At 50.3% G+C, this 24351-nt stretch overlaps 4 protein-coding genes across 4 annotated transcripts; 2 read left to right on the top strand and 2 right to left on the bottom strand.

Annotated features, from left to right (window-relative positions):
- Positions 1 to 6: 6 nt before the first annotated feature.
- slx4 (SLX4 structure-specific endonuclease subunit homolog (S. cerevisiae)) lies at positions 7 to 14502 on the top strand. Its single transcript, XM_060048025.1, has 13 exons — positions 7 to 620; positions 1028 to 1268; positions 1922 to 2160; positions 2707 to 2907; positions 3360 to 3664; positions 4011 to 4233; positions 4794 to 4981; positions 5616 to 5762; positions 6178 to 6350; positions 7510 to 10043; positions 11572 to 11671; positions 12483 to 12806; positions 13853 to 14502. Exons 1-13 carry the CDS (start codon positions 164 to 166, stop codon positions 14220 to 14222), a joined length of 5502 nt encoding a protein of 1833 aa, XP_059904008.1. The 5' UTR covers positions 7 to 163; the 3' UTR covers positions 14223 to 14502.
- A 113-nt stretch (positions 14503 to 14615) lies between these two features.
- On the bottom strand, positions 14616 to 18188 carry mcrip2 (MAPK regulated corepressor interacting protein 2). Its single transcript, XM_060048024.1, has 5 exons — positions 17170 to 18188; positions 16956 to 17025; positions 16074 to 16210; positions 15860 to 15967; positions 14616 to 15226 (listed from the first exon to the last, which is right to left on the bottom strand). The coding sequence occupies exons 1-5, from the start codon at positions 17222 to 17224 to the stop codon at positions 15156 to 15158; spliced, it is 441 nt and encodes a 146-aa protein (XP_059904007.1). The 5' UTR covers positions 17225 to 18188; the 3' UTR covers positions 14616 to 15155.
- Positions 18189 to 18322: 134 nt separating this feature from the next.
- On the bottom strand, positions 18323 to 22298 carry gde1 (glycerophosphodiester phosphodiesterase 1). Its single transcript, XM_060048022.1, has 6 exons — positions 21707 to 22298; positions 21250 to 21425; positions 21031 to 21136; positions 20661 to 20753; positions 19343 to 19554; positions 18323 to 19168 (listed from the first exon to the last, which is right to left on the bottom strand). The coding sequence occupies exons 1-6, from the start codon at positions 21974 to 21976 to the stop codon at positions 19021 to 19023; spliced, it is 1005 nt and encodes a 334-aa protein (XP_059904005.1). The 5' UTR covers positions 21977 to 22298; the 3' UTR covers positions 18323 to 19020.
- Positions 22299 to 22408: 110 nt separating this feature from the next.
- On the top strand, positions 22409 to 24012 carry tmem186 (transmembrane protein 186). The gene is made up of 2 exons (XM_060048023.1): positions 22409 to 22564; positions 23245 to 24012. The coding sequence occupies exons 1-2, from the start codon at positions 22562 to 22564 to the stop codon at positions 23935 to 23937; spliced, it is 696 nt and encodes a 231-aa protein (XP_059904006.1). The 5' UTR covers positions 22409 to 22561; the 3' UTR covers positions 23938 to 24012.
- The last annotated feature ends 339 nt before the right edge of the window (positions 24013 to 24351 follow it).

Below are 24351 nucleotides of genomic sequence, written 5' to 3'. Positions count from 1 at the left end.
AATGCGTTTATATTAATCAGCGTTATCAGACGCCGCTTCGTTTAGTCGACCTCCCTACGAGGGCCCATACTAAATCATGAAATCATGTTCAAGTAAGATCTCCCCGTCTCCTGTAGTGTGTTAGCATGAGCAGATAGCAGCTACAACTCAAACGTAAAGTCTCATGGATGACTCGGATCAGGATTTCGCAGACATCTGTTCTAAATTTGTAAAACGAGTTCGTAAGAAAGCAGTTGATCCCGTGTTGTCCCGGAAAGCAGAGCCCGAGTCTTTCAGCCAGACCGGGAACGTCACTGCTGATCCGAGTAAGAAGACGCGAAAGAAGAAGGTCGTTGTTTCGGAATACAAGCCCATCCAAGCCAAGCCCGGTCCTGGAGGCGTTTGGGCTCCAACACGTCGACCTGAGCAAAGTCTGGACAATGGATATGCCCTGTGTGATGCCGGAGATGGTGGGCCACCTGGGCTCACGGATTCGGGTGAAGCACTGCACGTCGTTGAGGGAGGCCAACGTGCCAGAGACAAAGTACTGTTGCGAATGCAGCAGTTTAAGAGAGCCAGCCCACACATGCTGGTACACGATGACAGGAGCGACGCGGTCCCCAAGCAACCAAAAGACAAAGGTCAGAAGCAACGAAACCACCAAACGTATAATCACAAATCAATGAACTTCACGGCTAAAAGTGACGCATGTCTGAGTATATTTGTTTTCTTTTATATGTTTTAGGATCTTGGCACTTGTAATATTTTCCGATGCAGCTCTAGTTACCATCTCTCTTTCCCTGTTTCCACATTCCTGCTGGATAGGATATCTGCTTCGAGAAGACAACCCATCATATGAGCATCATAATATCCCTATCCCCCATCCCTATCTAGCGTGTTGAATAGTTAGTCAGTCACCCTCGGCCCCAATAATCCTCCATGGTTTACCTCATGGAACTGCCGAACACTCGTAAACCCAGTCCCTCCCCTCCCCTCCATTGGATCTTCTTCATCACATCTTCCAACTCTTCCTCTTTGTTTTTGCCAGACGAGCCGCCGCAGGAGACTGGGTCCAGCGATGCCGCTCTGGCCCTCCGTCTACAGCAGAGCCAGGACCCCCAGGCAGCCCAGGACCCTGAGCGGCAGGCCTCCCTTGACCTCTGTCTCCATCAGGACCCGGACCAGCAGCGCGTTGACTCCCTGGAGGACCAAGGCCTGTTCTTCTGTCAGCTCTGCCAGCGGAACCTGTCCCACATGACCCCCGAGGGACGCACGCAGCACCTCAACAGGTACGCCGGAAGCACTTTCATATGTTCAGCGTGTATTACGGCAGGTGATGGTTGCTGCTATTGCATTCAGTTAAACAGTCCGTGGTCAGAAGTAGAATACAACAAAGTAGAGTGACAAGCAGGTCCGCTGTGGTGGTGCCGGCATGATTTCCTGAGAAACCTTATGTAAGCTCACACGCTTTCTCTCTCTCTCGCGCTCTTTCTCTCTCTCAGTCTCTCACACTTTCTCTCGCTTTCTCTCTCGCTCTCTTTCGCTCTTAAAATGTTAAATGACACGATTCACAACAGGATTAAAGTTACATTTGGAAAGTTTGTCTGTTGAGGTATTTATATATAATCTGCTATAGTGAAGAAATTAATTCTGAAGCCCTAAGACCCTGGGAATCCTTATCCGGACATACACCCCTTGTGGTTGGCCCCCATCCGTTCCTTTTGGCCTTTCACAATTCTGTTTAAATAATGTCTAAATATGTATACGTAATTAATGTATTCAATAAATGAATATGAAAAAACATTGAAATGACAACATTTAAAATAGATAAAAAAATGTAGTTAAACAAACCGTTACAACTCTCTGCAAGTGTCAAATTATTATTATTGTCCTTTAATCACATTTCGTCTCGGTGTGCTCCTGTCCATCCACAACCGGCCAGGTGTTTGGACGAGACGGAGCGCGGGCCTGCCGCTCTCGGCGCGCCCCCTCCCCCCCCCCGCGTGGCCGACTGCCCCATCTGCGGGAAGAGGTTCAAGGCCCCGAAGAGCCGCGCGGCCCACCTGAAGCGCTGCTCCGCAGACATGGGTGTGGCCCCGGCCGTGCTTCTGCAGTGCCTCCAGAGGCAGGCGGCGGCGGTGCAGAGCGACGACGGCGGCGGCGGCGGCGACAGCAGCGGCAGCGCCCCCCCGCGGTGAGCCGGCGTGGGTTGTTGTTGTTATGACGACCGGGAGTCCCGGACACTCCGAGTGTCACACATGCATCGGGGTCGGCTTGGTTCCGGGGGTAGGGCGGGGTGGGCTGGTAACCGGAAGGGTTGCTAGTTCGATCGCCGCCCCCTGCTGGCTGAGCGGCGAGGTGTCCCCGAGCAAGGCGCCTCACCCTACTCGATTCCCGACGAGCAGGCCGTCGCTTTGCGTCGCCGACTACGCCGTCGGTGTGTGAATGTGTGCATTAACCGTCGTAAGTCGCTTTGGATAAAAGCGTCGGCAAAATGTCCTGAATGTAAAAGCGTAAATGCTTGCATGCAGCATCCGTGCGTCGTCATTGGTCACCGCTGCTTTAGCACGTACGGGTTGAGTACCTGAATACTTAACTATAAAATGCGTAAAATACTTCATATACGACGAGTATTTCTGCCACTACACCTCCAAGGAGAGGCTCTGTCTCTGAACCAGTGACCCCTGTACCAAGTATCTCCGACCCTCCTCAGTGGGGCATCCAGAGGCTCCAAAAGGAAAGAGCCAGCGGACCCCAGCCTGCCCACCACGAAGAGGCCCAGGAAGAAGGCCCAGCCGCTGGACGAGGAGACCCAGGTGGCCCTGGCTCTGTGCTCCTCGCTGCTGGAGCGAGAGAAGGAGCTGGAGAGGGAGGCGGCTGCCGCGTTGGCCGCCGTGGCGCCTCGGCTCCAGTGGAGAGCAGAAGCAGGTGCGTGCGGGCATCGGCGTTCTCTCACCGTGGTGATGTGTGGCACCCAGTGGCGTGCGATTGCAGCCAAAGCTTTGAGGGCGAAAGGCCCCAGGTTAGGGCTGCTCGATTCTGGGAAAAAAAAATCATAATCCCGATTATTTTGGTTAATTTTGAAATCACGATTATTGAAACGATTGCTTTTGAGTTTGAAAACATGATGCATTTATTCAGAATTTCTCCCCCAAAAAAACACATTGTAACTGAGAACTTGGAAATTTCCCTTTTAAAAATACACAAAATGTACAAATAGAAAATGTAAAAATCCCTAAATAATGTACATAAATGTATCCAGCCGCTTGTTTTTTGCAAAAAAATAAATGAAAAAAACGTAAAACTCGCTGATATTAGTTTGGAGAACGTTTGACCCAGAAATCGACGTTGAAGCCGTGTGTTCCTGCCGTCGGCTGCAGGTCAGGGCCGGAGGAAGGGAGGCAAGAGGAGGAAGGGCGGGCCCCCCCGGCCGCCGCCGCTCCTGCTCGTCCAGGACGCCCTGGCCGCTCAGACCAGGGTGCAGCAGCGGGTCGCCGCGCTCCTGCTGCGGCAGCGCCCCCCCTCCCCGCCCACGCCCCCCCGCTGCCCCAGCAGACTGCCTTCTGCTCCCGCTCGCCCCCTGTGGAGCGCGAGTGCACTGCGGGACGACGCGGACCCCCACGGCCCCGCCCAGTTCTACACCCCGGAGCTCCGGGACCTCCTGCTGACCAGGGACCCCCCCGGGGTGAGTTTGACCTGACCGGGGCGGATGCCCCGTAGATGCTCAGGGAATTAGCGTCGCTTTCTTCAGGATGTTTCCATAGCACTGATGATCAATTATTTGTATTGCATTTCATGTTCACACGGGATGCACTGTTTGTCTTCATTTTCGGATTGTTTTATACTTATAGTCGTGTACCAAGGCTATCTTTCCCCCCAACATTGATGTGAAACGGTTTGTTGAGCTTGTGTTCCGACATGAAACGCTGTGAAGTGAAGCACATGGGTGTTGGAGCTTCAAACGCTTTCCTTGGCAATACCTACGAATCCGTTTGATCCAAGCTTCGTTTAATCCCCCCTTCTCCCCTTAGACGTCCGCGGCCTCCATCGCCAAGGTACCTCCGGAACCTTCCATCCAGTCCCCCGTCAAAGCAGACCCCCAGATGACGCCTCTTCCTCCTCTCCCCTCCCCAACACCCCCGTGTCCGTCCCCATCGTGGGCAGGGACCAGCCTGCTGTCCGTGGGCAGCCAGGCCCTGAGAGACGTGATGGAGCTGGCTGACGAGGGCCGGTCCCTGTCCCAGTGGCTCAGAGGTACACAGTCAGGGCTCTGCTCACAGAAAGGCTGTGCAATTAATCCAATCTTTATCGTGATTTCGTATTTCTTTTCTCCAAACTAATATGATGGAGATTTTTTTTAATGAATCTTTTTTAATAGTAGTTTAATGGTAGTTTTTTTTTTCATTCATTACATGTTTTTCGAAATTGCAGAACAGCTGTTTGCATATTTGTACATCCTTCTCTATTTTAATTTTTCTTTCTTTTTTTTCATTTTCTATTAGAAACATCTTGTATTTTTTAAGGGGAGATTTCTAAGTTCTCAGTTACAAAGTGTTTTTTTGGGAGAGAAATGCTGTGTAAATGCATCACGTTTTCAAACTCAAAAATAAGCGTTTGAATAATCGTGAATTCAATATCGACCGAAATAATCGTGATTATAATTTTTTCCATAATTGAGCTGCCTCGGCTGACGAGCACCGACACACAGGATGGAAAATAGTCCTTAACTGCCATGCATTCATACTCACTGGACTAGTTTCCATAGCGACTAGACTCCTTTACTAAAGTAGTAAACGGTAATAATCGGTCCCCAGACGAGGCGTGTGGCACCGGCGTCGCCTCGGACTTCCCGCTCAGCGGATTCATCCCAGATAAGAGCGAGGCGCACGCCAAGATGGGCCTCAGCGGCTTTCTCCCCGGGGACGACGACGCTGCCTCCAGCCAGCCAATCAGGGACTCCGGAAGGCCGGGCGGCCAACCAGAGAGCAGCGGGCGAGAGTCGGTAAGGAGACTCGGCACCCATTGGCTGGATCCACCGGGGCCTGTGTTAGAGAGACGTTTAGACACTTTAAGTTGAGCGGATCCACGTTCTCAGTTACTGCAACCCAGGAACGGAACCACTCACCGGTCTGTAGCCACAGCACATACTGTTCCTCCTTCACGCGGTAGAGATCAGGGATCACTCACCATCGTAGATGCTCTCACTCAATCAACCAGGCTCTTGTTTACCACTGTGGGTTTGTTGTGAAGTTTGTTGTGTATAGTCCTTATCTTCTCTACTGCATCTCGTCTCTTGAGCGAGTCATTTTGAGGATTTTACTTCATACACATTTTAATGTAGGATTGGTCCACGGAATGAAGATGTGAATTCTTGACTAACTCGGACACATTTAAAGAAATTTTGTTATTGTGTACTGCCCCAGTGAAGTAAACTTCATTGTGTCACACAACTTAGACCAATGAAATACTGCAAACATTTTTGGCGTAGTAATGTGCTCAATTTGATTCCATCCAGGTCAACAAAGTAACCCGTAGACACTGCCAGCTCTTGAAAACAGCACTTCTATCCTACTTTCGTACTTATCGTACATTCTCCTAATGACACGAGTGACGTGTAATGGTATGTTGGTCGCTAGGTGGCGCTGTCCAGGCTGTCATGTGACCTGAGCAGCATGGTGAACAACCCTCAGCTCAGCGACGTGCAGGTCCAGGTGGACAGCGGAGAGGTCTTCTCCGTCCACTCGTTCATGCTGTACGCCCGCTGCCCCCTGCTGGCCCAAATGGTAAGTTACACAGCAGGGCATGCTAATATATTTGTATAGGGAAGCAGATTTGTAGTTTTGATACAGTGTATTACTGTATCTACTCACAGTGACAATATATTGATGGTATATTGTCAATGTACTGCAATTAACTGTACATTTCAAAATTAAACCATTTAAAATGAGAAATGAGTTAGAAAATATGACTTATTTTCCCTTTTTATTATGCAGCAATTTATAACCTGAAATAAAGAAAGTAACATGCAGTAATGCTAACGCACAAGCTAACTATACAAAAGACTGCTTGGGGGAAACGGTATTGACATGATCAACCCAGGAAAAGACCCAGCAATACCAGTACCAGCACCACCACCAGCACCACCAACACCACCCACCACCAGCATTATCCCCTGCGTGTTCCCTCTGGTCCTCCCAGGTGCACGACGCCGGCTTCGGGGTGCAGGAGGAGGGCCTGCCCAGCGCCCAGCGGGTGCTGCTGGGGGACTGTCCCGGGGAGGCCGTGCTGGCTCTGCTGCAGTTCCTCTACACGGGCCGGTGTCCCGCGCCCCCCGGCCCCCTGCTGCCCGCCCTCCTGGGGCTGGCCTGCAGGTCAGTACCGCGCGCGGCCGCTGGTGGAACCGGCAGGACGCCGCCTGGGGCGGAGAGGACGTCCTCGGGGAGGAGGATGTGCTGATTAATGTTTCATGATGGTGGACCGTCTTCAGTTTTATTAAAGTAGGGCTGAACGATTAGTCGGGTTCAAATCGAAATCGCGATGTAATAGAACGCGGTAAGCAAATCGCAAAGGCTGTGATTTAAAAAAACAAAACAAAAAAAAGTGGGTTTTTTTTACCGTTACTGACTGGAAATCAGTACGATTCATTTATTTTTTATTTCACAATTCAATAGTTAAATAAAGACGTTTATAATATAAATTAATCTCAACACATTCGGCCTGGCCTAAAGGAAGGAGCAGTTTTTATGTTGACTGCTTCCAATGTTGTTGGTCATACTAAAGAATGCTTTTTTTTTAAGATTATTTCCCCAAATTGTTCAGACCTACATTAAAGGCTACGTTACCAATACAGTGTTTCCCACAGAAATTTTGGAGACTATGGGGGGGGGGGGTCTTGAGTTGTCTATTTTTTAGACAACTCAAGACCCTCTGCAACGTAAGCACACGCACGCTAAACTGATTGGCTTTCATCACGATTCGCCAGACTCTCATTTAAATAAAGTTCAAGGATTGCCAACTTGGATTCGGCTGCAGAAGGCTATTCGGCACAGTCGCAGGCAGACAGCCGAACTTCGTGCTCTCATGCAATCCCAATGAGAGCGACACAAACTTCGTCTGAGCAAAAAAAAAAAAAGAAAAGAAATTCATGTGCACGCAGAGACTATGGCGGGGCGCCATAGTCTCGTCAATGTGTGGGAAACACTGCAATAAAAGGGAAATACATTCATCCTGTTCTAACCCTGACCCTAACCAACGAATGATTTACCTGTTTGCTTATTGAATTAGTGAAAAGGTAATTACAGTTTTGTTTTTTTAATTGCATTTGATAAGCATGGGCATTCAGAATAGTCCCAAAGATCTATTTAATAGCTCTGATAGTATCTTCTAGATGTCACTATTGCATTATTACCAGAATAACTGGAACGGGCATCTCCCCTTGCCTCATACAGGGGCCCAGATTCTGTCTCTGACTCGCCATCCATTCATAAATGTCTTGACGTGGTGTTCATGTGCGACCGTCTGTGTTTGTAGATTTGACCTGGAGGAGCTCCAGAGTCTGGCCCGGCTCTACCTGGAGGAGGCGGACTCGTTGCCCCAGGAAGACCCAGTCGAGGCTGGGCAGCCCTGGGACAACCACCACCCCAGCCCCGGCGCGGAGCCAGCGCGCGGGGACCAGGACTTCACCAAGCTGCTGCGCTCCATGTGGAGCGAGGAGGAGGGGGAGGAGGGGGAGGAGGAGGAGGGTGGGGGAGAAGCCACAGCCGGCACATCGGTGGATCGGCGAGGCGACGACGACGACGGCGACGACGTCAACGGCGGCGGCCAGCGAGACGGCCGGCTGGCGTCCGGAGACGGGGACGCGCACGAGGAGCGCGTGAACGACGAGGAGATGGAGGAGATCTACGAGTTTGCCGCCACGCAGAGGAAGCTGGCGGAGGAACGGGAGAGCACGGGGTCGGTGGAGGAGGAGGAGGAGGAGGAGGAGGAGGATGAAGAGCCCACATCGGCAGAGGACCACCTGTTCACCAAGGCAGGCGGTCCAGAACATGACGAGACCCCGGTGTGTTTCGAAGCAGACGCCCGCGAGCGGAGCCCCGGTCGCCAGGTTCCAAGCAGCCTCAGCTACAGCCGCCTCTTCTCTGGTTCCTGGGACGTCTGCGAGGAGGAGTTCCCCGCCTCCCCCCCGCTCCCTAGCCCCCGGCCCTCCACCTCTACCCTTGGCCCCCCCCCTCAAGCGACTCCTACTCCGCCCCGACGACGGCCCCCCGACGGAGCCTTCCCCAGAGGGGACGGGGCGGCCACGGCGCGCCCGGACGCCACCTGCCTCCAGTCTTCGCCCAGCGAGGTCATCGACCTCTCCGACAGCCCCGGCCCCCCCGGCACGCCCGGCCTGCCCCTCCCGGGTCTGTCCCCGGGCGGGCGCCGCCGGGGGGCGCCGGATGCGGACGCGCCTGGGGGCGGTCGCCCCGGCAACCCCGATCCCGCCGCCGACCCGGGGACGTCGCCGAAGAGAGAGGGTCCCGCTCCTCGGGGCGTAGGTCGGCCCGCGTCGCCGGACCCGCCCCCGCGGAGACGCGCGGAGCCGGAGCTGATCGTTCTGTCGGACTCCTCCTCCTCCTCCGACGAGGGCGAGGGCCCGGCCCCCGCCGCCACCTCCGGACCCACCCCGCCCCACTCCCCGGTCTGGTCGCAGCGCCAGCGGCGGTACACGAAGATCAAAGCGCCGTCACTCCACCCAGGACCCTGCACATCTCCCCCCTCGGGGGGAGATGTGCAGGGTCCTGGGTGGAGCGACGGCGCCGAGGAGGGAGGGGGCGGCGACGGCGGGCAGGGCTCCGCCCGTGGCGTCGGTGTGGCCGCCCAGAGTCCGGACCAGCTGGGCTTCTCCCCGGAGGTGTCCTGGCTGATCCCGGCCACGCCGCCGCCGCCGGCCGGCCACCCCAGCAGCAGCAGCAGCTGCACCCAGACCCGTAGCAGCATGTTCCGGACGCGGCTCTTCCCCAGCGCCAGCACGTCCCCGCCCCCGCCCCCCTCTTCCCCCCGGTCCAAAGGCAGAGCGCATTCGGGGAGCTCAGCCTCAGACGGCCCTCCGGCAAAGGGCAAGGGACCAGAGTCCAGCCTCGACGCTCGGCCCCTGCCCGGGACGTTTACCCCGCCGGCGCCCGGCGCGAGACCTCCCGGTCTCCCCCGCCCGCCTCTCGCCGCCTCTTCGACGAAGAGCTCCCCCGCCCACGGCCATCCGGGGCCGTACAGCAGCACTCCCCTGCACGCGCGGCCCCCCCAGCCCCCCCCCGTCCCCCTGGGGACCTCCCTGGTGCGCGGCGACCCCGCGAGGGAGGCGCTGGGGCGCGGGCACCTCTCCCGGTCGGACCCGTCGCGCTCGGTCTCCCCCTCGTCGCTTTGCCGAGACCCCTCGGGTCCAGACGGAGACGCGGACGCCGGTCGCTCCGGGCGCACGCTGGGATCGGATCATCGCCACGGCAACACCGTGGACCCTGAGAAGATCGGAGACGCAGACGAGAGCGGGCGGGGCGAGCAAAGAGGGAGTGGAGTGGAAGCAGCGGTGGAAAGGGGGGCGGAGTCGGAGGCGGGGCACGAACGGGGGTCCGAACTCGGTTTCTGCCAGAGCTTCATGGACGAGCCCCCCATGGCCTTCAACGACTCGTGGGGTCTGGACGGCGGCGGCGGCGGCGGCGAGGGACACGGCGGCCTGGCGGTGTGCTTCAGCCTGGGGCTGGAGGACAGCGGGGGGGGGGTCGGCTCGCACCAGCACAGCCCCGTCTCCCCTCACTCCCTGCAACAACACCCCCCCCTCACTCCACGCCGTTACCCGGACAGAGGGCCGACCCCCTCCGCTAGCAGAAGCCCGGGCACGCCCCCCCCCACCACCGCCGCCGCCGCCCGCCCGTCAGCGGACCCCCACACCCCTCACAGAGTCCCGGAGGTCAACGGAAGCCTCCTGGACCCCCAGCTGTGGGACAGCTGGCAGGAGGAGGCGGAGGAACAGGAGGAGGCGCTCCCTGTCTCGCAGAAGGGGAACGCTGCGGCGCGATTCCAGACCCCAGGTAAACCTTCCTCACACACGAGAAGAGGGTTACGATGGTATAATTCATGTTTTAGTATTGCTTCCTCCATTGAATTGAGGATGATAATAATAATAATAATGGATTGAATTTATACAGCGCTTTTCTAGACACTCAAAGAGGCTTTACAGTGAAGGGGGGGACCTCACTAACCACCACCAGTATGTTGCACCCACTTGGGTGATGCACGACGGCCAATCTGCGCCAGAACGCTCACCACACACCAGCTTGAGGTGGAGAGTGAGGGAATTAACGAGTCAGCCAATTATACAGGGGGATGATTAGGGGGCCGGATTGAATGAGCCTGGTTGGGCCAGGACACCGGGGAAACCCCTACTCTTTGCGATAAGTGCCCTGGGGTCTTTTATGACCCCAGTGAGTCAGGACCTCGGTTTTACGTCTCCTCCGAAGGACGGCGCCTTCCGCAGCACAGTGTCCCCGTCACTGCACTGGGGCATCGGGATTGACGCTAAGGCCAGAGGGAAGAGTGCCACCTTTTGGCCACCACCCGACACCACCTACATGGAGAGTTGGATGGAGGATGGAGAGTTATAGGATATGCGTTCCTTGTTTGATTAGAATAGCTTCGCTCTCTATTAATCACTGAACAGAAACTTGAATGGTTTTCATTCATCCTCAACATACAGGTCGTCACCTCCATGATATTTGCAAATACACAGACATGCAGGCTCAGTTTGCCCATATTTGGTGTTGGTTTAGTTCACTGTTTGTAATGTGTAATTATAACGTGTTTTGTCTTCTTCTGCCAGATGCTTGTAACGTTGTGACAATCAGACTGTTGTAGTGCTGTACAATTTAACTGAACCTTAAAGGACTGTACCGCTCTGGGTGACCAAACCATCCGAACTGTTTCTCCTGGCTTCACTTCACATCGCTTACCGAAATACTTGGTCAAAATCACTTCTTTATTACGATTCTTTCGGAGAGCGCTTACCCGCTTCGAAGGTAAACAAAGGCAAGATAGCACTTTCGAATTTGGGAATTCAGTGTGTGAAGTCTGTTTGGAGTTTGATCAACCAAACCATGAACCCCAATTCAAGTATTTTACATATGTCTAATGACAAAGACCAATGTGCTATTGTTATTGATTACATTCCTTGCAGGCGCCTTCACGCTTAATGCTCTCAGACAGAGATAGGCGATAGGGGGTGCTAATGTCCCTTTACCCAGGGAAACAAACATTATATACTCCAAGGCATTAAAGTAGTCATATTTAAAGGCATTCATTCATTATAGTAGTCTGGGCAATCTAAATTTTTTTTATTCTCAACAACGTTAAGCAGGATCTTCCTCCCTCTCCTCAACGGAGAAGCCTCCACTGCCACTGAGTGATTCTGACGAGCCGTACGGATGTTTCAGCCAAGCTCAGAGAGAGGCGCTTCGGATGGTTTGACCTTTGACCTCAGGTCCACAGCATACATGGGTACCGTGCATCGAGCGAGCCTACTTCCATGCATGCTCTCCTCGTCCCGCCCCCCCCCCCCTCTAGTGTCCGCTGGGAGCAGGAAGCGGGCCGCCCTGGTGCCCATCACCCCCATGCCCAGCTACTCCGACATGGACACCCCCGACCTCAAGAACAAGCTCGACCGGTAGGTTGTAACCAGCGACATGGTTTGGGGAAGGAATAGGGCCGTTAAGAGACCCAAGCATCCCCTTTGCAACAACAACAATGGCAGACTTTATTTGCCAAGGATCTCCAGTGTAGGGCAGTCGGTGGGCACTGAAGGGCTTGGATCTGTTGATTGAACTCTTGTTTCGGTAAACTGTGAGGTTAGTTATGTCTAGTTTATTAACATTGACCTTATTTTCAATCGGTGTGTCTATCTTTGCTTTTCCTCTCTTCCCAAGTTCTATGTATTCGAGGGCTGCAACGATTAGTGGGTCGAAATGTATCTTATTGAACAGTGTGTCCGCGCATCCTTAAAAAGTCTTAAATTAATTTTTCTAAATTGAAGGCCTTCAAAAGTCTTAAATTCTTTATAAATGTCATTATGCTGGTCTTAAATACTGTAACTCAAGGTCTTAAATTTGTCGGGGCAGGACTATAGGACCACCATAAATGACAATTATTTGATCAAAAGTTAAATAAACTTTTGCTCAAATAATTGTGTCATTTATTAAGTACAAATACATAACATTGGCTCCCTTCTTCCTCAAATATTCTAATATGTTGCTCATGGCTCATAGTCAAATGAATATCCCTTTTTTTTCTTGGCTGCTCGTCCGATAAAGCTAGAAGATTTAACGTTGCAACCTTTTAGACTGGTGATGGGCATTTGCTATAACCACAGACCTAATGATGAGTAGATTCATCTGAAAAAAGAATGAACCGATGGATCGAGTATGAGAATAACCCACCCAGGACCTAACACGAAACGCCTCAAACACGCGTCTGTCCAGGTTCGGCGTGCGTCCGTTACCCAAGCGGCAGATGATCCTCAAGCTGAGGCAGATCCACCAGTACACCCACCAGCTGGTCCACTCCGACGAGGAGGAGGAGGAGGAGGAGGAGGATGGGGCGGCCCTCCTGGGCGGCCCCGGACCCACCAAGCCTCGGCCCACCGCCTCCAGCGCCCGGCCCCCCTCCAGTTCCCAGGGGCCTCAGTTCAAACGGCCGGGCGTGCCCACAGGCGCCTCCCCGGTGAAGCGGGGCCACGAGCCCCTGTCCTCGTCCCAGGGCTCCAGCTCCTCCTCCTCCACGGTGGCCAGTGAGGAGTCAGAGAGGTGAGGCTCTACCACGGGAACCAGGCCGTGGTGCGTGGAGGGGGGAGCCCGTAGACCTCTGAAGAATAAGTCCCGCCTCCGAGACTCCGGTGACCTCGGTCAAATGTCTTTGGGAAATAACATGTTGTTTTTTTTTAACGATCGTGTAAAACAAACTCGGTAGGTGGCCAAGAAGTAAAAGCTGCGTCACGTTTTGAACGACACACATTTTCCGTCTAGTTTCGACTGGGATTTTGGATTGTCTGTGTGCCGTTGGAAGTAGCATTAATAATCGTTTACTACTTTAACTTACTACTTATTCTTCAAAGGTCTATGGGAATCATGAGGAGTTTACTGTGTATACTAAGTTAGGATGTACTTTGGAAAATACCTGTTATTCAGTAGTACGTTATCAATAGATGTCGTAGTACTCGGATCGTTTCAGAACTTCGTAGGAGTACTATATCACATGGAGTAGTAGTACTCTGAACTTCTAGTACTATATTACTAGTTGTAGTACACTGATCGGTTCAGAACTTCTTATTCATTCTACGTATATTAATAGATGTCGTAGTACTCTGATCATTTCAGAACTTCTTGGTAGTACTATATTACTAGTTGTTGTAGTAGTACTCTGATAGTTTCAGAACTGCTTGGTAGCACTATATTACTAGTAGTAGTACTGATCATTTGAGAACTTCTTAGTAGCACTATATTACTAGTTGTAGTAGTACTTTGATGGTCTCAGAACCTCTTAGTAGTACTATATTATTAGTTGGTGTAGTAGTACTCTGATCATTTATAGAACTTCTTGGTTGTACTTTATTACTAGTTGTACTACTCTGATAATTTCACAACTTCTTAGTAATACTTTATTACTAGTTGTAGCAGTACTCTGATGGGTTCAGAACTTCTTAGTAGTACTATACTACTAGTTGTTGTAGCACTCTGATCAATTCAGTACTTTTCATCACTGCAACACCCCTGGGGTCTGTGTGATGGTTATGGCCGTTCCCCTTTATTTATAACGACCGTCTCCTCCCACGCCCCCGCCGCTCGCTCCTCAGGTCCAACCCGGAGCTGCTGCACTCCTCCGACAGCGAGTCGGACGGCGACGGCGCCGTCAGCGCCTCCCAGGCGGCCGGACGCCAGCGGGACCGCGTGCAGGCGGTGCGGGCCTTCATCCTGTCCGACGCCGACCTGCACCTCCAGGTGCTGCGCTACCAGCCCCTGGTGCTCTCCCAGCTCCAGGCCCGCCTCAAGGCCGCCGGCATCCGCCTGGGGGCCGCCAAGCTCATGGACTACCTGGACTCCCAGTGCATCACCGTGACGACGGCCAAGCCGGGGGGCCGGCCGCGGCGGACGCGGAAGGCCAAGGGGGAGAGGGGAGCGAGGGGGAGGAAGAGGAAGACGGCTCCGGCCACGGAGGGAAGGTAGAGAACGTGTATTTATGGGGATGAGCACAACTGATGCAACCCGGCTGACGTGGTTTTACACAGTCAGCCGCTGAGACATGAGGCACTTCGGTTGATTTCATGGTCGATATATAAGCTGACCACAAGGGAAGGTTTTAGATAATTTCTGCCGCACTGTCCATGTTCCCTGTTATTTTAGTATGAGATGTTTTGGTCGTTTTGTAATATTTGTGTAATTTTAGATATTTTGTTGTATGATTAATGAAGGCCCATTGTGGAAAATAAACAAAGAGGCAAATGTAGATGTCTAATGTAGTGTGAGTCGTTCAGGGCCCTGGTAGCTTCACAGTCCTCTCCCCTAAGTAAAGCCGGTCATTTCGGTGCAAAAAAACGGGAAATAAATTCAAGACACAAATTCTTGCAAAAGGATGTTTTTACTGGTTTTCTCCGATTTTAGATTTTGAATATCTAAAGATCAGCCAACAAACAGCTACAGCAAACGCCGGCAGAGCCCCGGGGAGGTTCTCATCCAGAGACGCAGAAGAAGGGACCCGTCAGAATCATCTGACGGGATATTCAAGTACGCAGAGAGGCACAGGTCCCCCTCGGCAGTTTGTCGTGGGTCAGAACCTTATTTATCCTTCGTGTTGCTACCTAGACGAGAATATCACGATTCACAGTTTTCGCAAATCCAGAATCCTCCAGAGCAGCAAAAATAAATAAATAAGGGTGTAAATTCTGATGTCCTGAGCTTTCCTCACACTCCGGCCCCCCGCGTGACTCCTCACCGAAGCCCGGCCTTTTCCTCCGGGACTCGTGCGTACTGAGTCTCATCTGGAACAGAGCAGCGGCGATCGGGGGAACGGGGTCGCTCGATCGCCGGCGCGGTCCGATCCCTCCGCTCCCCGAGCCCTGCCCCCTGGCACTCCCGAGGTCCTCAGCCAGCCGCCGGCGGTCATGACAGGTTGTTTATGTTGGCGAGAAAGCGCTGCGCCCACCATTCCTCCAGGTCGATGGGCACAAAGTCTGCAAGAGGGAACAAGACGGCTTAGAAGAAGAAGAAGAAGACTGCGGGGGCTAGCAAAGCACGCCAACGCTACACGGCTAAGGACGAGCATGCCGACACATGAAACCCCGCGATGACGAATGAATGGTAAGTCGTACAAGACGAGGTAAACATCAGTAAACCGGGGCAGGTAGGGTTGAGCAAGTCGAGGAGGGAAGCCTTTAATCAGCCACCACCTGCTTTGTCTGGACAGGCTGGTCGAGAGCAAGTCCAACATCGAGCTGAACAAATATGCAGTGCACAATTCAATGAGGCGAACGACTATGTTCAGATAAGAAATATATGCCTGTATATATTAACAAATACTCTCCCATACATGTCGAGGTAACAGAGTTCAGCTGTTTTATGAAAGGGATCCATGGCTTAGTCAACCCAGGTATATTTTCTCGCAAACAAATGCTTCATTGTTTGTGTTATTGCTCAATCTTTAAATAAATGGATTATCAACCCTGGAAAACGGCATGTAATTCAGTTCTAGTAAAAGCAGGTTGTCACAATAAAGATGGAGACTGTGACCCCAGCGTCATCACAAGACTAATGAAATGGATGTGATGGATCTGTAGAGCTTGAGACTCATAAAAATGACTTCTTACTCTTCATCACAGGAGCAGTGGTCTTCTCAGAATACTGGACAGGCGCACTGACTGGTTTGCAGCCTTCCTGCTCCCCGTCTCCCATCTTCTGCTCCACCTCCTGCCATGCTATAAAACAAAAATAGACCGCTGAATTCACACATCTTCACGACCAAAAAATCGGCTCCACGGTTGAAGGTGCAACTTAACGTAGCATGAAGCAAATGTATCTTACCTTCGAGGACAAACTTAACATTTTCTTCGTGTGCAGGTGTGAAGAGGCCCTCAGTCGGACTGTCTGTCTTCGGTGGGGCTGCAGTGTGGTACCGCTTCCCATTCGGTCTGTTGAATACTATCTTAGGGGGCGGAGAGCTGGAGGAGACAGATCAGTGATGAGTATTGATTGGCGAGCTATAGATGGCATCTACAGGGATCGAGTGAGGATGATATCCCAATATACATTTTTTTCAGCCAGTATCCCATAAAGAATAGTTACAAAGACATGCACTTCTGTACTAAACTGGCAAAGGGGATGATACACCATTAAATTAATTAATTCCTTTCCCAATTAAGAGGCATGCTCAACAAAAACCGAATATCAGCCGAATATTCAGATAACATCCGTGCGTTTATAGGAGAAAAAAGTAGAATCGGAGCCAGTTTTAATGTTTAACTTTGGTGCGTACGTACTCTTTAGATACAGGCTCAGTGTTGACAGATTGGGCTAGCACTCAGCAGCCTACTACACACTCCGGCTCTAGATGTTGAGCCCGCCCCCAGAGCCTATGACACAGTTCCGCCCGGCGACCACATGGACTGTAAACAAACCCTCGCAAGGTCACAGTTATGGCCGGGGTACGGAATAGCGATATTTTTCCGGCGCATTTGCGTTTATCGTTTGAATAAAATTATGCGTTTTCCCCTGTGCCCACCACTAAGGCAACGACGCTGGTGTCTGGTGACAGCGTGGCCGCGGTGTTATGTGACCACGTGATAGCCGGGTTATGTGACCACACATCGGACGCGCTGGAGACGCGCACATACAAATGGCAGCTGTTCGATCAAACTATCGGGTCCAGATCCCAATCAGCTCTCAGATCATGGGTTCTTTACTTACTTTGAATCGAACCACGACGTCGATTTGATCTTCAAGTCTTTGTTTTTACTCTCAATTTGTTGTGTGGGGCCTATAAGAGAAACAAATGACTCGCAATACAATTTCACAACAAATTTTCTTCACATACACATTTCTTCCCATGCAAATGTTTAGTCCCGTGACCGTCCCATAGCGACAAACTAAGTAAAACATAATTACTGGGACTGTTCCTCACCTGTCCTCCGTTGTGTAACAAGTTTACTGGGACCTCTGGTAATAGTGTACATCATGAGGCGCCCCCCAAGGATAGTCCGAACGGTGTTGAATTTTGTTAGATTTCACTGCAGCGTCTGCAAATTCCAAGTCAGGCCGTGCACGTCGTGAACTCGTCGTCAAACTCTTATCTCGCACTAATGGTGCCAATTGGTTTGCGGAGTGTTCCGTCAAATCAACTCTGCGTTTGCATGAAGCCTAACACACACGCAGCTTGCCCTGTGCCTGACAGTGTGCCTTGCCGTCGTTCCTCCGCAGATGTTGGCTCAAACTGCCGTGTGCTCCTGCAAGGACTGCCTATAGGTCATCCAAGGAGAAACCGGCGACACCAGCTCATCGCTCTTCGAAACGAAACACTGTAGTTTGCTCTTGTAATCCCCAACGTGTGTCAGCGAGGTATTGTTGGTCTGTGTTGCCAGTTGCCGATCTTTGTGCGTAAAAAAAAGGGAGCCGTAGGGTTTGAATTTAATCAAAACGGAGACAGATTTTTAATACTGGGCACCTCCACGTGACGTCACGACACGCCCCCGAGCGAGAATCCGAGGGGGCGGGGCGCCCTTCAGAGGTGCGCACCATACTATCTCTCACCTCTCACCCAGATAGCAAACATGAATTAAATAAGATAAGTGCAAGAAATTAAATATTGTCAGGGTTAATGTTAAACAGTCAGATATACGACAACAGCCTCTTATACAAGTGTGTGGTTGCGCCGTTGCGATAACCCAAATAGCCGACTTTAACTGCCAAACCTTTAATTATCTTATTACTACACTCAGTATACGATGTGCTAAGTGAAGATTCGTCGGGACAAGACACGGCTCAGACAGACTTAAAACCAGGATGATACTGGCATCGCACTCAATTTGGATCGACTTGGGAAACGCAGGCCATACGGTCCACGATCAAACGAGGCCGCTGTTAATTGCATCACCTCCGCTTTGGCTGCTCTTCGTAGGAGGATGTTGTGCAGACACCTTTTACAGTATATGGGCCACACAGATCAGAGTGCATGAGGATTAGCTCCGACCATGCTGGGAGTTCGACTGTCATTTTAGTAACGAAAAATCCCCCTGTTTAAAAAGGTGCCTACTCTATAATATGGAAAATAGAAAAAAAAAAGTTAGCATTTCAGTTTTAATATATTTTGTTTTGCTTATCAACCCAGACCCTTTTTACAGCAGCATTCTTAAAATTGTGCAAAAGGCATCTATTCAGCGTAAAAGTGTAAGTACATTCAATTGTTGCATTGTAACAAAACACTAAAAACTAAACATTCAGGATGGAAAATAAAAAACATTGCACTCCTGAGTTGGTGAATACAGTACATCTGATAGAGGTGTTGTGATGTCTTCTTTACATATGAAAAACAATAAGAACATGTATAAAAGATCTCCCGTAGAGAGACATTTAAATAGATACATTTTCAACATTGTTCTGCAAAGGTTAACTAGCTAGCATCTCTCCACGGGAATGACCCTGTTAAAACCAATGAAAAAGCCTTCATTAAAAACCTGAATACAGAGGCAAAGAAAATACTATTATCTCAAATCCAATGCGTAATTGTTTGCGTATGCCATGAAGGCTGATGCATTAAATAGCCATTGTAGATATACTGTGGGTCTCCACATCACTTATATATCCCAAAGGGGCTCCTGCTTACAGCAGGGCTACAGATAGCCTGCTTTGTCTTTTGCAATGTGTTCCGCATTAGACTCAGAATCTCCGACACAGACTCATAAATGCTAGCCCCCGCGGCAGAGACCCACAGCGTACCATTGGCAACCATTGCACACAAAAAGTATAACTCGGCCTTCTAGTAATGCGGATCACAGTCTTCAACGAGGCTATCGGTGATGTAGTTGACCTGGAGGAGCCCCTGGTAATACTGCTTCTCCACCTCCTTGTTGACCGTCCAGGCCACCACCTGCACCCCCCGCTTGGCCCAGTACTGGACGTAGTCTCTGTGGGGTAGAGGGGGAAGAGATCAACCACACCAACGGATGGTGTTTTTGCACGGTGCCCGATCTTTACATCTTGCCAAAGGACTAGAGTTGAAAATTAGCTTGCTGGCTAACACTGGCACACGAAATGCTGAAATGTTGATTTAAAAACTCTTGTTTTTTTTGGTCACTCACGGCGAGACAAAGTCCTTCTGCACGAGGAACGCAGAGACGCCGCACAGCTTCCACAGGAAGTGGTGGTGCGCCCAGTCCAGGAGCACGTCCACCAGAGTCATCCACTTGTGTTTCCACGGCGACGTGAAGCGCGGCACACCGTCGCCGTAGAGACTCAGGCTCCAGGGCCTGTGGGTCAGTGCGGTGACCACGTCCGGGTCACTCTGCCTCATCTGGATGAGGGGTGGGTGGATGGGAGTACGTGAGGCGATACATGCTGCACGCCAACCTTTAGCTATTAGACGACCTACACCAGGGGTCGGCAACCCTAGGCACGCGTGCCACCACTGGCACGAGGCAGCATAATCATTGGCACACTTAAAAAAAATAATATATATATATATATATATATATATATAATAATTTAAACAATTTCACCACACAATACGGCAGCATAGTTAATTTTTCTTGCACTTTATTCTGTTTTGGGCATTTCCTCCCAGTGCAAATATGATTCAATGAGTCACTGAAAGCAGTGTTCTGAAATGGGATCAATTAAGAAAATATTGTTGCAAGTGGCCTGTATGCATCAACTTCACATGGTTTTGCAAAGCTGTACATGTCTTAAAGATATTGATGTGGATGGTTCCAACATTATCCTCTATTCTTGTTTTTACATTTATCACAGTGCAAATATGTTTTTGAATGAGTTTCTGAAAGTGGTGTTTTAAGATGGGACATATGCAATTACAATGTGTAAGCCCATGTAGAAAATATAACAACAAAAACCATTTAAAATGTTGATGCATGATTGTGGACTATATGGAAACACGATTCCAGGTCTTCCGGAAATGTTTTTGGTCGCTGTGTCATAATTCAGCTTAATATTTAATATATTGTTGCTTAAGGCACACTCATTAACGACTGGCACTGCATGTTGAAAAGGTTGCTAACCCCTGACATACACTTTCTGTGATAGAAGATGACGTCAGTTGACGTCAAATACCAAAAATGTACTCTATATTATAACGTTCTATAACATCTAAGCATACAATGCATTAGCTACCCATTCCAACCCCCTCCACTAGTACTAGTCATCCAAACACTAGTTTCACCAAATCGTGGTCTTGAGGGAAATGCGTCTGATTGTGCAGTACCGTGTAGCTACCAGTGTTGCCAGATTGGCCCAGATTTCCAGCCCAATCTGGCAACTGTGGCTGCAGCGTGTTGCCATATTGGGCGGGAAATCTGACCCAATCTGGCAACCTGTAGAGTACACTAGCCAATTGCAACCGACAACAGGACAGGTCTAACCCCTGGTTTGTAGATCCCTTCCTACCCTGTAGATGACTTTGGGTTCGAATGAGCACACGATGCTGGTGTTGTAGAGGACGGGGTGCTTCCTGTACAGGTCTCTGAGAGCCGCCGACGCCTGAGTGGGAGAAACGACAACAACATCAGGAGATTGTAGGTCAGGGCAGAGTTGTTTGGTGTGTGTGGTCAGAGTAGTTTGTTGTGTCGCTATGTGTTTGAGTAGTTATGTCACTGTGAGTGTGTTACCCAAGGGCCAGTTGTGTGTGTGTGTGTGTGTGTGTGTGTGTGTGTGTGTGTGTGTGTGTGTGTGTGTGTGTGTGTGTGTGTGTGTGTGTGTGTGTGTGTGTGTGTGTGTGTGTGTGTGTGTGTGTGTGTGTGTGTGTGTGTGTGTGTACCTCATCTGGATGACCTTTGACATCAAAGTAGATTGAGAGCTTGAGTTTGATGCACTCTTCCACTGCTTCTTCAAGAGTTGGGATCCTCTCTCCAGCAAATGTATCCCTGAAAGCAAATGAAGGTACATGAATCACTAACTGTGCTTTCTCAACCGGGCAAGAGAGTGTTTTTTCTCAACAGGGCGAGAAAGCTGTGCTATCGTCAAAGCTTCCCCTGACCTGAGACGATGTTTCGCCGCTGCGTCCAATTTCGACAACTCAGAAAAACAAATTTGGCTGAGTGGTCCAGATCCGTTGGTGGTGCGGTCCACAGTTTCGTCATGCATCAGTATGGGGACCCCGTCAGATGTGAACTCCAGGTCTAGCTCAACGCCCTCTGCACCATTCTTACTAGCCTGGGGAGAGAATGCACAATACTGTTTAGGCCTTAGTACCTAACTCCAAACGGCAGAGGCCTCATTCACCATAGTTTTCCCATTGGTTTCCCACAGCACTTTACTGACAATGTTGTATAGCAACCCCCCAAAAAATATAGGGGATGGCTCCTTTACATTGTACAGAGTATCAATCTATCCATCTAGTGAATGGTCAAGACCAGGACCTTTTATAAATAGCATTGTTTACCATGTTTCACTGTCTTTCTCCCAGGTTTGTTTTACTTCCAGTTTGGTCTCACCTCTCGGATCGCAGCGATGGTGTTCTCCGGTGCATCGTGCCCGCCACCCCTGTGTGCGATGGCTGACACCCTGCCAAGACCCGTTGCACCTTTCCCAGGACTCAGCACTTGTCGTGCGCGGCTGTCTGGAACTTGGGGGAACTTGAAGATCGCCAAGAAAGAGTACATCGAGACGGCAATAACGCAGGACCACATCGGACTCCTTGTGCCCAGCAGGACCAGGACGAACACGAACGAATAGAGGGCCACTTCATCTCCTAACTGCAGCATTGTTGCACTGTGACAGAACCAATGATGTAATGTTCCTTGTTTTTGCAGCCGTTTTTGTCCCTTACCCAACGTTGGAGGTCGCTCACTCAACTGACGTTACAGGCAGGTTTCATGTTTCCATACTAACGTCACGTACTACATCATCATCCGATAATGTCACCTTTCAATGGCGAGGCTGTGAGAAGCACTTTATCCTAATAATGCTTCGATAAATACCTTCAAAATAGCCAGAGAAACAACTATGCATTGCAATGCAAACGCTGAGTTAACATGTTGCGAAAACACAGTCATGTGACGTCCAGTTGATATTCGCACTGCGCAGGCGCAGACGTGCATTTGCTTCAGGAGCCTAATATACATTTATGCAATTAGATGATGAACAATGCTCTTAGAATTGCTAAATCTCTTAAAAATATCTGACACATTTTAAACAAAAAAAAAAAAAGCATAAGCAATGTATGAATGGGCGTAACTGGACATCTAAAAACATCCGGGTCAGGGAATGCTCTCCTCTGACCACTTTCCTGAGACACTGTTGTCCTGCTTCTAATAAGCTTGTCCCACATCTACAAGGCGACTCTCAAAATGGTACGTTCCTTTTCGACTCCAATTTATCTATTTCTTTACGTGCTTTTGTACTTGAAAGTTGCAACATTACGTGCAATAGGAAGGTCGTACCCTCTTTGGACTTTATTCACAGTCGGGTGATGATCACTCGACACAGACAAACACCATGCCGACTAGTTTACATAAAAACTACCTCACCTTACTGGCTACCCCTGCATCCCACTGACCCTGTCCCTTCCACCACGTAGGAGAGGGTTGGCTTTGAGAACGATTGGGGTCGTTCACGGTGTAACTGTTGTAGAGTGGCATATTTATATATGACCACTAGGGGGCAGTAGTGCCATTGCTGTTGACAGTAACCTACTGCTTTCCACCCTGAGATGTCGATCGTTTTGCAGGAAAGCCAAGTTTTGGGGTTTTCAATAAATTTGTCTTATGCGCAAAGTCGGTGGCAGTCCATTTAATAGTTAGTGACAAAGATAAATTGGAATACGTAATGAACCCGCAAAAACCGGTGATTCATATTGAAATATGAATGACCAGAATCGTCATTTATATTGAAATATGATTCACCTTTCAAACAACGTTGGTCATATGTAGTGGTTGTTTTTTGTTTGGATTCAGCTGCTGAGAATTACACGGTATCGCAGTACCAAGAACATACACAGCTTCTAATTCTAATCTCCCTCTTTCCCTGAAAGCTAAGCGCAAGATTCTCCTCCCGGTTATCCTCCCACCTGCGCTGCTGTAACGGGGTACCGTGCTTATTATCGACTCCCAGACATCCACTGGTCCAGCTCGGTGGCCTACAACTACTATACTCCACCAGGCGGCCAGGGCAGACCTCCTCCATGCAACATGGCTTTCATCGGCCCCGTCTACAAGTCACTGGGCTGGCAAACTACTCTGACCTGTCAACAGAGAGGTACAGCATGATCTACCACCTACCTCACATCAAGCTCATCCGCGCAATATCCAGGCTCAAACTGCTCCAAACGGGTATCACCCTCGCCATCCTGCCCCCTGTTTACTACTTCTACCTCAGCGGCGAGCTGTCCTACTTCCTGGCGACCTACTCCACGGGTATAGCCGCGTTGGCGGGAGTCATGCTGTACGCGGCCAGTCACTTCCTGAGGAAGGTGGTGGGCATGATGTACCTGGACTCTACACGGAGCACGCTGAAGGTCTCCCACCTCACGTTCTGGGGCCGGCGTCACGACGTGTTCCTACCGGTGACGGACGTCATGACGCTGGGTGACACCGGGGACGCTTTGACTGAGACCGTGTTGAGGCTGAAGAGATACAGCACGGCAGAGACGATGTATTTCTCCCTGAGCTACGGCCGAATCGTAGACAAGCAGGCTTTTGAGAAGGTCTTTGGTCCGTTGAAATAATGCGTTGTTTGTAAAAAGAAATGGCTTAATTTATTGTTAATAAAACACTTGTTAAAGTGTCAATGAAAGTTTAAATGTTTTCTTCCGTTACAGTAATTCGTTATAGGATTTATAGAACATGCATGAAGCAAACCTTTGAGGAGTAATTAAACTGAAGCAGGATGAAATGCTATAATTGGGCAACAAATAATTCTATCACAGCCACAATACATCAGTATATTCTACGTTTACTGTACATTTCAGTCAATTTCCACAATGTAAATGCAGGCATTTTAAACCTTGGATTTCTGTGTTCACGACATAATAGAAAATCTTGCTTTGAAAACTTTACAAGGGTTGTCCTTTTTCTTGACCATTAATTACAATATGGGTATAATTGGCCAGATAAAGGCCTAAAGGTCACCCATCTGCATT

This window comes from Gadus macrocephalus, chromosome 3, assembly GCF_031168955.1.
Source record: "Gadus macrocephalus chromosome 3, ASM3116895v1".
NCBI classification, from domain to species: domain Eukaryota; kingdom Metazoa; phylum Chordata; class Actinopteri; order Gadiformes; family Gadidae; genus Gadus; species Gadus macrocephalus.
This window is presented reverse-complemented; position numbering and strand designations above follow the sequence as displayed.

Coding starts and splice junctions, on each gene's coding strand:
- slx4 (XM_060048025.1), top strand. CDS start 164: ATGGATGACTCGGATCAGGATTTCGCAGACATCTGTTCTAAATTTGTA. Junction 2,161..2,706: donor CGGCGGCGACAGCAGCGGCA/GCGCCCCCCCGC, acceptor GGGCATCCAGAG/GCTCCAAAAGGAAAGAGCCA. Junction 10,044..11,571: donor GGCGCGATTCCAGACCCCAG/GTAAACCTTCCT, acceptor CCCCCCCTCTAG/TGTCCGCTGGGAGCAGGAAG.
- gde1 (XM_060048022.1), bottom strand. CDS start 21,976: ATGCTGCAGTTAGGAGATGAAGTGGCCCTCTATTCGTTCGTGTTCGTC. Junction 21,426..21,706: donor CCATCGCTGCGATCCGAGAG/GTGAGACCAAAC, acceptor TTCTCTCCCCAG/GCTAGTAAGAATGGTGCAGA. Junction 21,137..21,249: donor GCGGCGAAACATCGTCTCAG/GTCAGGGGAAGC, acceptor ATTTGCTTTCAG/GGATACATTTGCTGGAGAGA.
- mcrip2 (XM_060048024.1), bottom strand. CDS start 17,224: ATGATGTACACTATTACCAGAGGTCCCAGTAAACTTGTTACACAACGG. Junction 17,026..17,169: donor TGTTACACAACGGAGGACAG/GTGAGGAACAGT, acceptor TTTCTCTTATAG/GCCCCACACAACAAATTGAG. Junction 16,211..16,955: donor ACGTCGTGGTTCGATTCAAA/GTAAGTAAAGAA, acceptor TGTCTCCTCCAG/CTCTCCGCCCCCTAAGATAG.